General features: G+C 51.8%; 1 protein-coding gene across 2 annotated transcripts; it reads left to right on the top strand.

Annotated features, from left to right (window-relative positions):
• Positions 1 to 1,679: 1,679 nt before the first annotated feature.
• Positions 1,680 to 10,051, top strand: TMEM214 (transmembrane protein 214). Of its 2 annotated transcripts, none has more exons than XM_027966594.2 (17): positions 1,680 to 1,865; positions 2,860 to 3,059; positions 3,614 to 3,764; positions 4,048 to 4,182; positions 4,428 to 4,510; positions 4,924 to 5,029; positions 5,125 to 5,206; positions 5,483 to 5,584; positions 5,952 to 6,093; positions 6,523 to 6,614; positions 6,899 to 6,947; positions 7,139 to 7,252; positions 7,508 to 7,625; positions 8,136 to 8,232; positions 8,452 to 8,620; positions 8,750 to 8,901; positions 9,118 to 10,051. In XM_027966594.2, exons 1-17 carry the CDS (start codon positions 1,721 to 1,723, stop codon positions 9,242 to 9,244), a joined length of 2,064 nt encoding a protein of 687 aa, XP_027822395.1. In that variant the 5' UTR covers positions 1,680 to 1,720; the 3' UTR covers positions 9,245 to 10,051. The 2 variants fall into 2 exon arrangements, with proteins under 2 accessions (XP_027822395.1, XP_042101826.1); XM_042245892.1 differs by having other exon boundaries at positions 1,680 to 1,739.
• The last annotated feature ends 2,872 nt before the right edge of the window (positions 10,052 to 12,923 follow it).

Below are 12,923 nucleotides of genomic sequence, written 5' to 3' on the forward strand. Positions count from 1 at the left end.
ACACCTGGCCTGTTCTCTCCACTTGCCCTAATCCCCAACCATTGACTATTTGCCCATTCCTCAGGACACATTTCCAGTGTCATCTCCTTTAGGAAGCCTTCTCTAATCTCCTTCCTTAAGGAATTCATCACTCCCTAAACTATGCATCCTGTGGGAAGCTGGACTCTAGTTCTTACGATAAATGCTTGCCTGGCCTGTTCCTCAGTATGGCAGGTATGAATCTCATAGTCAAATGTGGGACTGTACATTAAGTAGTAAGCTTCCCATGCGGCACTAGTGGTAAAAAGAACCATCCTGTCAATGCAAGAGACTTAAAAGATGCAGGTTTGATCCCTGGGTTGGGAAGATCCCCTGGAGAAGGGCAATTCACTCCAGTATTCTTGCCTGGAGAATCCCATGGACAGAGGAGCCTGGCAGGTTACAGTCCATAGGATCAAATGAAGTCAGATAGGACTGAAAAAAACTTGGCATGGCAGGGCATATGAAATAGCACATTTCCTTAATCATGATAAATCACTTCTAGTTCACGTTCACTCATACTCCTCTGCCAGGATGCTTCCAGTTTTGAGGTTTCACGTGATACAACAAGCATGGCCCAAGGGACCTCCAGAGATAGGGAGTGTCTGAGCAGGTAACCTGCTTAAGTAGTTCCTCAGGTCTTCTGTTCTTGATCGCTTCCCTGCCACACCTGGGACTTGGGACTGACTTCTGCGGAAGGAGTCAGAGCCTTTTCTTTCCCACTTCCCACAAGGGGAAACCCAGCGCTGGCTGTCCCAGGGCCAAAACTTTTCTCTGCCTCCTTTCGAAGGACTCTCCGCACTCCACTTCCTGCCCCACCCCACTCCAAACACTGCCTCAAGGCGAGGAATCCTCAAGCTCCATCTCTCTTCCCTGTTCCTTCACAATAGCTTTTTTCAATAGCTCGTTAAACTCAAAGTTTAATCTTTAGCAACAGAAAAACTAGCACTTTCCTGGAAGAAAGGGAGCATTTCATCCACAAACTCTCCCAGGAGCTGAGAAGAATTATTTTCATTCCATCCTTTATGCACAGCTAGAACGGAAAGAAAACCAGAAACAGTTAAATTTTCACCAAGTCACCCAATACTTCCATGTTCAGTTTAGTTCAGTCGCTCAGTCGTGTCCGACTCTGCGACCCCATGAACCGCAGCACGCCAGGCCTCCCTGTCCATCACCAATTCCCGGAGTCCACCCAAACCATGCCCATTGAGTCGGTGATGCCGTCCAACCATCTCATCCTCTGTCGTCCACTTCTCCTCCTGCCCGCAAACTTTCCCAGCATCAGGGTCTTTTCCAATGAGTCAGCTCTTCGCATCATGTGGCCAAAGGATTGGAGTTTCAGCTTCAACATCAGTCCTTCCAATGAAGGACTGATCAGACCCAGGACTGATCTCCCTTAGGATGGACTGGTTGGCTCAATAAAAGTTGTCCGAAAGCAGTAGCCTCTCATCTCAATATCTTTTGCTTGGCTGTTTTGTTTTGTTTTGTTTTGTTTTGTTTTGTTTTGCTGAGAAAGGCTCCTGACTCCGCGCCGACCCCTAGCGTGGAAGAACCCGGCAAACACCAACGACTACAAGTACCAAGCTGCCTTGCGGGTGGCGTCACGCGCCGCGAAGCCCTGCGAGGAGACGTGGCAGAGCGCGGCGCGTCCGCGCCGGACCGGAAAGCTCGGGGAGGTGGCCGTGGCGGGAGGGTCGGAACCATGGCGGCCAAGACGGCAGGTGGGGGGCGCTGGGAGGTGGTGAAGAAGGGGCGGCGGGCTGGGGCCGGCGGCAGTGGTAAAGGCGGCGGAGGGGACCGCCGGGCGCTCGGGGAGGCGAACGGAGTATGGAAGTACGACCTGACCCGTGAGTACCCACCCAGCCCGCCGCCCCGTGTAGCCCTCGCCCCGCCCCAGGTCTGCCGCCCACCTCCCCACCCCGGGTGGTAGCGAGCAGCTACCGGGACCCAGATGGTCCAAACACCCCTGAGCTCCTGGAGTCGCGAGCTCTCCTGCGGATCGGTACCTCCCAGTTCAGCCGGCGCTCCCCTGGCGTTTCTCTTGACCCTCACAAGAGGTAGACAGCGCGAGGGAGGTCGCCGTCCTCGCCACTCACATGAGTAAACTGAGGCCCAACGAAGTTAGACGACTTGCCCAGGATCACTTGTTTGAGGGGACCGGGATTCCGGTCTTTGGACTCTCAGCAGACAGCACACACTCCCTGCCAGCTGTCCCCGAGCCCTATAGCCTGGCCTCGCCGGGCAGGTGTCCGGGAACTGCGGAGAGGCTGTCTGGTTCATCACACACTGGGCCCCCGCCTTAAGTAACCTGCAGGTAGAGGGTGGGCGTGGGGACCCGGACGCTCATGATGCCCGGCAGTGGGAGAAAATGATCCACCGTACGCATCTCCACACCCATCAGGTATTATTCCAAGCGGTGCCTGTTTCCTCAAAGCCTCCTGGAGGAGCAGAGAATGTTTGCCACTTGTTGATTATAGAACTGTCACATCAGAACCAAGAGGAACTGGCGTAGAACCAAGATGGGAAAACTAATTTCCCAAACTGGTAGCCACTCAATAAAGAAGCCAGCCCTCTGTGTTGGACACCGCCCACCTGCCCAATTTTCCCATGCTCTGATTTCCTAATAAAGAAATGCCTTATCTCTGAAAGAGCCCATGAACTCAAGAGCTGTGGGAACTGAAAGAAGCCACCAGGAGGGGTCCTTAAGCAGGATGCAGGAAGGGGCTTTGAGGCAGGCTCCTCTCTGGAGATTAAGTGCCAGTGTGTGGGGAGGGACCACTGTTTCTGTGAGGCCCTCCTGATTCAGGGCTGCCCCCCTTTCTCTGCCTGTCATTACCCCAGCTCCAATCCAGACGACAAGCACTCTGTATGAGCGGGGCTTTGAGAAAATCATGAAGCGGCAGAATAAGGAGCAGGTTCCACCTCCTGCTGTGGAGCCTAAGAAACCGGGGAACAAGAAGCAGGCTAAGAAGGTGGCGACCCTCACCAACCAGAACCAGAAGCAGGGCCGCTTTCGCAGCCTGGAGGAGGCACTGAAAGCTGTGAGTGTGCCGAGACTTTAGGCAGGGGAAGAATGAGGACCCGAGGAGTAGAGAGGATGAAAGAAGTGGGACAGGGACGGGCTGCTGAGGGACCTGTGGGATGAGGGACACTGCTGACTAAGAGGAGGCCTTCAGGAAAGGATGGAAACCCAGTGGGATGCAGTGTCCGCGCTTAGGATAGAAAGGGAATGAGTTTATAGAGAACCATAGATTAGTGAGAGGAAAACCTGGAAAATCCAGAGATACACAGAGGGTTTAGAAAAACTGGTTCCTCCCGCCAAGGAAGGAATGATCTTTCACTTTCGGTCTTCTGTTTCTCCCCTTGAACATGTGAGGGACCCAAGAGTATTAGTTCTTGAGATCACCAGTTACAATTATCTTGTTCTCTAGTTCCTGAAGATCTGGATGCAACAAAAGTATGGCATTCCACATACTTGCATCGAAAAGCAGAAACCCTTTGTTTTTCCTGCCACCACCTAGTTCAGCCATTTCCCCACCTCTACCCCATTACTCTACACCCGCAATTCACCATGAGGGGCCTGTGTTCCTGGCAGCTGGACCTGGCAGATCTGCAGAAGGAACTGGACAAGAGCCAGAGTGTGTTCTCTGGGAACCCATCTGTGTGGTTGAAGGACCTGGCCAGCTATCTCAACTACAAGCTCCAAGTACCTCCGAGTGAACCCACACTTAGCCAGCATCCTCACGGTTAGTTCTCCAGATGAGTTGAAGAAAATTCTGAAAGGGCTGTATGTAAGCGCATTACTTAGTAATTGAGCCCCATGACCCCCACTGCCCTGACTTACCTGGGTGATTTGAGCTGTCCTCAGATTAGCATGGCTTCAAAGTTTCTGGGCCTCATTGAAATAGGGAGGATGCCAGCCACAGTGCAGTGACCTCTGCCCTCACAGTTCTCAGGGAGCAAAGCAGAGGCCTCAGAGCTAGCAGAGGCTTCTGGTGCTAGCTCTCATGTGAGGCCTATCGACCCCAGATTATCCCTACAGCCTGGTGAGCCGGGAGCTGCGTGGCATCATCCGAGGGCTACTGGCAAAGGCTGCAGGATCCCTGGAGCTCTTTTTTGACCACTGTCTATTCACCATGCTACAAGAACTGGATAAGACTCCAGGTGAGAGGGTCCCTTGAGAATTAGGCCAGTCCTATCTTGGGAACCTAATCCCCTTTTTCCTGCTTCTAGAGTACCTGAAGAGGTTCTGTTTCAGCAGAGAAACATGCTAATTCCAGCACTCTTGGAAAAGAAGGAGGATGCTAGGACTCCCTGGGTCTGGGTTCTGGGCTCTCAGCTGTTAAAAGGGAGATTACAGGTTTGGGGTGCTGATTAGTATATATGGGTCTGAGAATGTGTATCTCCAGGGGAGTCACTGCACGGTTACCGCATCTGTATCCAGGCCATTCTGCAAGACAAGCCCAAGATTGTCACCACGAACCTAGGCAAGGTGAGCTCAGGGTTGTGATGGGGCCATTGGGAGGCCAGGACTGGGGAGACTGGGCAGAATTGACTCTGTTGAACCCAGTTAAGGGATGCGGGAGGTTCTGTAAGACAAGTAGTTAGCTAACGGCATTAGCACTATGTGCATATATGAGGTAGGTACCGCTGTTGTTCCCATTTCGTAGATGAGAAGATTGAGCCACAGAAGGGGTCAGTTACTTTGTAGAGTTGGTCAACTAGTAAGTGATAAATGTGAGCGAAGACCATAGCCTGGTGCCAGAGTCTGTGCTCTGAGTCACTCCGCCACGTTACCGCACGGCTCCATTGTCCTCTCCCAGTTGAATTCTGTCTTCTTTGGCTTTGGGGGTGCTTCTGGTGCTTTGCCCTTTCCCAACCTGCCTCCCTCACTGGTCTCCCCAGTTCCTAGAACTGCTGAGGTCCCACCAGAGCCGACCAGCCAAGTGTCTGACCATCATGTGGGCCCTGGGTCAAGCGGGTTTTACCAACCTCACCGAGGGACTGAGAGGTAAAAGAAAGAAACGTTTTGAAGCTGGAAGTTCCTCTTTAATGTCCCCAGTGGATCCAGGCTTGAGGCTTCCTCCCTGACCTTTGTTTCCACAGTGTGGCTGGGGATTATGCTGCCTGTGCTGGGCATCAAGTCTCTGTCTCCCTTCGCCATTGCATACCTGGATCGGCTGCTCCTGTGAGTAATTGGGAGTGTAGGGGAAGAGCAAGCCCAGGGTGTTTTCAGGTAGCTATTTCAGCAAAATGGGATGCTGTGATCCTGGTTTCCATAGATATGAAGAAGCATCAGGACCAGCTCCTCCCAAGTCAGAATGGTGGTGAAGAAGGAAAGGGAGGGAGCCAGGAAGTTGGGGGGATAGAGTGGAGTTTATGCCCTTTTTCTTAGATGTTCTTAGCTGGGACCGTAGCCAGGGCAGGTGTTCCCCAGTAAGCCTGTTTCTTTCCTCCCCCACAGGATGCACCCCAACCTCACCAAGGGCTTTGGCATGATTGGCCCCAAGGACCTCTTCCCACTTCTGGACTTTGCCTATATGCCCAACAACTCCTTGACTCCCAGGTAGGGCTGTCCCAGGGCACAACCTGCTGCGAAGGACCCCAGCAGAGGGTTAGGACTTTACATCTGTCCCTTCACCTCCTGCCACCCTCAGTCTGAGATTATCAACCCACATGTTCACGGGATCATTGAACCCTTGGAATTACATGGGCCCTCAATGGTGATTGGCCTGTGGGCATTTTCTGGGGAGGGGACCCATGACTGAGCAGATTTTCCAAGAAGTCTGAGTCTAGAAAGATGCAGAACCATTACAAGGCCCTTCATGACCACCACCTTGGGCAGGGTGTGGATTTTGCAGCAGGCACAAGGGACACAGCACACAAAGCCAGTTAGAGTCTATGCTCAGCTCTCCTCTCAACCCTCTCCACAGCCTGCAGGAGCAGCTATGTCAGCTGTACCCACGACTGAAGGTGCTGGCATTTGGGGCAAAGCCGGAATCCACACTACATACCTACTTCCCCTCCTTCTTGTCCAGAGCCACCCCTGGCTGCCCTCCAGAGATGAAGAAAGAGGTGAGGAGCTGGTGGGAGGTGCCTTTCTCCTTCTTGGGGTCTGTTGTGAGGTCCCTATCTGCTGACAGGCCCTGCCACTGGGAGCCTGTTTTCTCCCCTCTCTGCCCCCCTCCCCAGCTTGGTCCCAACAGCCAACTGCTGGCTCCCTTAATGCTTCACCCTCGGAAGAATGGAGCTGAAAAGGCAGCCTGTTCAGATCTGACCAGTCTCTCATGGTCCCTTGCAGACAAGTGAATTTTGATCTCAGGAGCCCCTTCCTCCCCTTTACAGCCTCTTGGAGATTTTGAGGGTATGGGCACAATTTCTCCACCCTTCAGGGTGGAGTGCTGCCTGGGGGGCCCCACTTGGCACTAAGAGGGGGAGTTAGCTCTTAGCACTCCCCACCATTGCCCGGGGTCCGGCGGTCTCTCCCTTCTATCTCCTGTGCAGCTCCTGAGAAGCCTGACCGAGTGCCTGATGGTGGACCCCCTCAGCACCAGCGTATGGCGGCAGCTCTATCCCAAGCACCTGTCACAGTCCAGGCAGGTGGGGGGGTGGGGGTCACCTGCCTCCGATCCACACAGAGAAACCTTAATTCACTTTTCGTGATGTGTCCTGTCCGAAAGCAGAAGGGGGATGTTTATCACTGTTGTTCAGGCTCATACCTGTGGGGGCTTTGCAGGGAGGCTTCCAGGAAGCTGCTCCTCTGTGGGGGTGGAGGACGGGGCATAGGGGGGGTCTTTCAACCTGAAGGAGCTGGGGCCTATGGAGGACGGGAGGGGCCAGGTGGGCCTCCTGATGGGAAAGGATTGTGCTTTCCCCACAGCCTGCTGTTGGAGCACCTGCTCAGGTCCTGGGAGCGTATTCCCAAGAAGGTGAGCTGGGAAGACATGGCAGGTTAGGCCTCGTCTGGGTTCTGGGTTTGTACCCTCCGCCACTGGCCCCACTTTCTGGGAAGGCACTCTGTTAGCACTTCTGGCGTGGAATACTAAGCGGAATGGAAGCTCAGGGTTCCCTCGTGGGCTAAATCTTAACATTCTCAGCCTAGACTTCTCTTACTCTACAGACGCAGAAGTCTTTGCAAGAAACCATTCAGTCCTTCAAGCTTACCAACCAGGATCTACTGAGAAAGGGCAGCGGTAGCAATCAGGATGTCGTCACCTGTGACTCGGCCTGCAAGGTGCCAGTGCCCAGCCCGCTGCCCTCACCTCCCACCACCACCCATAGACTGTTCTCCTCGTGGTCTCTGCACACCCTGGGTTGGACCTGTATAACATTCCTGCCCCACCTGCCGCTGGAGCCCCCACCACCTCTGGAGTAGTGTGAGGGCTGGATCCTCTCTGTGGAAGGCCTAGCTTGAGGCCTGCCTTAGGAGGCCAGGGCCAGCCCCTCTCCCTTCTGACCACTGCAACCTGCCCCTTCTCCTTGTATTTAGAGTCTGTTGCAGCAGGCTCGGGGCTTCCAGCTGCCCTGGACACGGCTACTCCTGTTGGTGCTGGTCTTTGCCATAGGTTTCCTATGCCATGACTTCCGGTCACACAGCTCTTTCCAGGGTAAGCAGGGATTGGCTGGCAAAGGAGATAGCCAGGGGCTTTTTGTAGGGACACAGAGCTGGATGTACCACTCCCTGCCCCCGCACACACTCCAGAACAGACATTTTTCTAACAGATGTGTCTGTGCTTTACATTGTAGAAATCCTTGCATATTCATGGTCTTATTTGAGTAGTGTTATCTTGTTTTTAATTTCTGAGGAAATTGAGGCTCAGAAAGATTTACCAATTAGCATAAGATCACAGCTAGGAAGTAGAAAGGCTGACCCTCAAACCCGAGGTTTCCTAATGCCCAAGTCCACAGCTCCACCTGGCTGCACCCTTCTTGCTCCCCTGGCCTGCATCCCTCCCTCCACATGTGCTCCAGAGCATAGTGGAGCCAGCTCTGCGACCCCGTGAGCATGTCCAGTTCTGCCCCATCCCTCACTGGGCCTGCTCTGAGGCCTGTAGTGCCTACCTCCGCAGTCCCTGCCCCGCTAACCTCCCCACTCACCCGAGGCCCCCTCTCTGCAGCCTCCCTTTCTGGCCGGCTGCTTCAGTCATCTGGTATCTTGCCTGCTGGCCAACAAGCATGCACCAAGATCTACTCCTACAGCCTTCAGGGCTACAGGTGAGACCTCCGGGGGTCGGGGTAGGAGGGGACCTGGCAGGGAGAGGGAGGCGTGGAAGAGAGAGGGCTTGCCTGTTAAGGGTGGTGATGGCATTGACAGTCAATGGGAAGCCGCTGTGGTTTTCCCCTCCCAAGGCCTCCCTTGCCCCAGCTGTTCTTAGGCCAGCCTGCTTGGGAAACTCCAGACACCTTCTTCCTCCCTCTGTGTCTCCCCTACAGCTGGCTGGAGAAGACATTGCCAGCCTGGGGCTCCCACCTGCTGACTGTGGTGAGGCCTGGCTTGCAGCTGGCCTGGGCCCACACCAATGCCACCGTCAGCTTCCTTTCTGCCCACTGTGCCTCACACCTTGCCTGGTTCAGTGACAGCCTCGCTAACCTCTTCCAGAGGGTAAGCCGGAGACACAGAGGTCGGAGAAGGCTCTGACCTCTCGCCAGATGGGCTGTGTTCTTGGGAAGGTGCAGCCCCACGTGGACTGCCTTCCCTGTCGTTCTAACCTGTCCATTCTCCATGGTCCAGGTGCAGACCCAGCTCCCTGACACCCTGAACCAGCTGGTCCGTTCTCTGAGGGAGCTGCTCCTGTTTCTTTACCATAGCATCCTGCTGCCCACATGGCACATGCTGCTTGAGGCCCTGGCCCAGATCCAGGAGCATTGCCACGAGGCATGCAGGTGAGACCCTACCCCAGGGCTCCAGCAGGAGGCCTGTGGCCCCAGGCCCTTTCTCCAGGGACACAGCTCCCCATTTGGTTTTCTCACTCTGCCCTGCCCCCTGTGCATCCCCTGGGCACTTTGGGATCCGGTTGTGAGTATGAGCTAGAGCTCTTTGACTTGACACAGCTGCACATCACAATTTCCCAACCCCCAAAATGTCTGCTTTCCTCCCAGAGGCGAGGTGACTTGGGACTGCATGAAGACACAGCTCAGTGAGGCTGCCCACTGGACCTGGCTCAGACTACAGGACACCACAGTGGCTTTCTTGGACTGGGCACTTGCCATGATATCCCAGCAGTAGGCCCTGCCTCCCTGGCCACGGGGCTCTGTCTGGAGCAGACCAGTGGAGACTGTTGGGGCAGAGAGTGGCAATTCTGCAGCGGAGTCTTTGTTACTTGGTGCCTGAGTTCTATCTCCTCAGCAGGTGGTAGGCTGCCTTTGCCTCGGTTCTTCTGGTTTGGTGGCAATGAGCCCAGAGGTATCTCAGCCTCCAACCCACGACTCCACTGACCACTGCTCTGCCCGACTGCACATGGCTCCCAGCCTCTGTCCTTGGGCCTGGTAGCCTCTCTTGTCTCTGCTCTCCACTTCCTTCTCTCTCATTCTTGAAGCCTCAAACAGCTCATCTTGAAAAGGTGGACTTCAGCAAGTGGCTTCTGCATTCTGACAAATGATTCCTGCTCCCAGACCTTAACCACGGCAGAAAAAAAAAAGGGACTTCTAGAAGAATCTAGAAGAATGTAGCACCACAGTGAGTGGTAGCAGCTTTGTCTCTACTGACAGTCTGGGTGTGGCTGTCCGTGGACATGGAGGCCTGGGTGGAGAGGCCTCTCACCTCGAAATGTTCAGCTTAGGTCCTTCAAGGCGCCTACTGTCCCTGCCATCATGGTCCTGCATCCTTGCTCTCTGTCCCCCTTCAGTGCTGGGGAGGTCTCAACCTCCGTGTTCAGCCCTTCTCTGCTGCCCACCCCTGCCATCTGTCTGGAGAGCAGAGCCCAGGTCGTCATGTTCCTCAGGCCCAGGAAACCATCCAGCAACCTGTTGAGACAGGACACAGCATGTGGCTTGTGGATGTGCCCACTTGGTGGAATAAAGGACACAGATTTGATTTCTGGTTTTTCTCTGTGCTGTTTCATATAGAAATTCCTACAGTTGTGGACAGGATGACAAAATGTGAGCTCCTACACATTCTTTGGCCCTCTGCCCTCCCAAAGGTTGTAGCCTCTGGCTGTAGTTGAGCTTCTGGCAAGGAAAGCCTGCTTCCATCATTCTAAAGTTTGGCCTGTCGAGGGTTCTAGACACCCTACTTGCTCACTTATCGTCTCACTTGTCCTATGATTCATGTCCCAAGATTGCCTTTGTAGCTTGAGGATTATATGCCGGGAAAAGTCGGGGAGAGTGTCCTAGAGGACTTTTGGCCAGCAATCAGAGGATGCCTCCTTCCTTGCCAGGACCTTCATTTATTAATTGGTTCATTTTATAGGCAGTGAGTGAAAGATTCAGAACTCCAAGAGACACACGAGTCAATGGTTTATCACCCATGTCCCTTTTAATTTGAGTTGAGACTACAAGTCAGCTAACTGCACGGGTTTTTCAGTTCTCGCCTGAAGTTTCTTTCCTTGAGTGTTTAAAGAATATAAGCAGTCCTAGAGGTGCACTGCCCACTTCAGCGTCCATGGGTTGAGTTCCTTTTCCATCACGAATGCCTGGGATGACTAGCAGGGGTGATGGCCAGCTGCCACTTTCCCTTTCACAGGTGGCCCTGTGGTGCTGCCTCCATTTTTCAGCGCCAGGGTTATCCAGCAACAAGCATAGCAAAATTTTGACACAAAGGGAAGTCATGAGGACTAACATCTTCCTTTCCTTGTTAGGATGTAACTTACCACACTGGGCAGAAGCCTGCTTTTGTAGTGGCAGTCAGCCATTTTTCCCAGAAAAAAAAAAGAAACCCCACCTCACGAAGGACCAAAGTGTAGGCCTGCCGGCGGGACTGTCCACAGGTCCCCAGACATGTTCCATTGCTTCAGTTCTTTACCTAAAATCAGTTTTGGATGGCGTCGATTCTTGAGTGAATCCTAGTAACTGGCCTGAATTCAAGACAAATTGAAGGAAATGAGCCGGTGTGAGCTTGGGTTGGCACCAGTGCAGGGCCATCCCGTACAATGACATCAAGTCCAACCGAGGCTGCTGGACTGGACTTTCAATCCAGCAACTCAGAGAATCCCACTTACAAGTGCTTCCTTGGATTCTAGTGTGTACACTACTACCTTATTGGAGTCATCTAATGTCTAACGTAATCCTGGGATACAACATTTTTCTTTAACTCAGGTTAACTGGGCTCTCCACAGCCTCTCACAGGGACGCTACTGACACCTCAATCGGCATTTTTGGATAGATACCTGATACTGGAATGGTTAGAATGTTTCTTCTATCCACTGCATCTGCTATCCATTAAAGCTAGATCAGACATGTAGATATTTCACTTTAGCACAACTCTGCAGGGATCCAAGCCAAGCCAGTTAGCTGCACGAGTATAGACTGGTGGAGTACACTGGTGCTGACAGGCAGGCAGGCACACTGACGACTGGTGTTACTGGAAGTCAACTGACATCTTGAAGATCACTTCTAGACATTTTAACTTTACTTTTCACACATAGCTGGAGTTCTACAGATAACACATCATGTAACTGAAGGGCAGTTTGAGTACTATTATCTCTTACTAGCTTTAGTTACTAGTTTGACCAATCTACCAACCAGACCATTCTGTCCAACAACAGCAGAATACATATTATTCTTGCATATTATATCTCAACACTTCTTTCCATTTATCTAAGTCTCAATGCATATTTTTGGTTTCTTTTGGCTACTTGTACCCTGTCTACAACTTCAGCTTTAGAGCAGGGTGGGTGGAGGGGGAGCCTGACTTACTATGGATAGATAATGTTGCTGGACTCATGCCTGTGGCGTTGCCAGCCTGTTCCCAAATGTCACCACTCTCAGAATGGAGCGCTGCCCACAAAGACAGGCATTCCTGCTCTGCCCTATTCCAGAGTGACCCAGTTGTCAATAATACAGAAATTTCAATGGTTGGAGGACCTCTGAGCATTTTAATATGTCTTATCTCTCCTGAAGGAGTTTGGATTTAAGTGAACACTTAAAGTGATGAATTCATTTTCTAATCACCTTCCTGGTTCTGCTCCCCGAAGGACTTGAGGGTGCAAAGGACCTTGCTTTTCTGTATCTCGTGTTCCGTTCTTAAGCTGTGGTTTCATTGCCCAGACCTGAGGTATAAGAAAGAATTTTCATCATTCAGTGTATGAGCAAATACCTATTGAATATTTTACCTATTAGAATTAAGAGTTGAAACATGTTGGATATACCTCAGTATATACTTTTACTATTTTAGTACACAAGTTATTAATTTTTAATAGATTTTTTTTATAGCAGTTTTAAGTTCACATCAAAATTCAGCAAAAAGCACCGTGTCGTTGCCCCGGCACTTCAGGTTCCCTCACTGTAAACAGCAGTGAACCTATACTGACACGCCACTATCACCCAGCACTCATCTGAAGTCTGTAGTTTACCTTAATTATACTTTGCATGATTTCAATCTTTTTAAATTTATTGAGACATTACCTAATATGTGGGCTATCCTAGAGAATACTCCATGTACTCTTGAGAAGCATATGTATTCTGCTGTTGTTAGATGGAATGGTCTGGTTGGTAGGCTGGTCAAGGCCTCTGTTGCCTTATTGAGCTTATCATAAACATTGAAGAATTACAAAGCAGTAAGAAAAGCACTAAGCAACAATAAAAATGTGGATGAAAGATACTTTATAAAAGAAATGCAAATGAACAATAGACTCGGGAGGAAAAGTCCATTTCACTGCCAAAGAGATGCAAATTTAAGATAACCACTTATTTTTGCCTCTCATGTTGACAAAAAAATTTTTTCAGTGATTTATTCAGTGAATGCTATG

This window comes from Ovis aries, chromosome 3, assembly GCF_016772045.2.
Source record: "Ovis aries strain OAR_USU_Benz2616 breed Rambouillet chromosome 3, ARS-UI_Ramb_v3.0, whole genome shotgun sequence".
Lineage (NCBI taxonomy): Eukaryota > Metazoa > Chordata > Mammalia > Artiodactyla > Bovidae > Ovis > Ovis aries.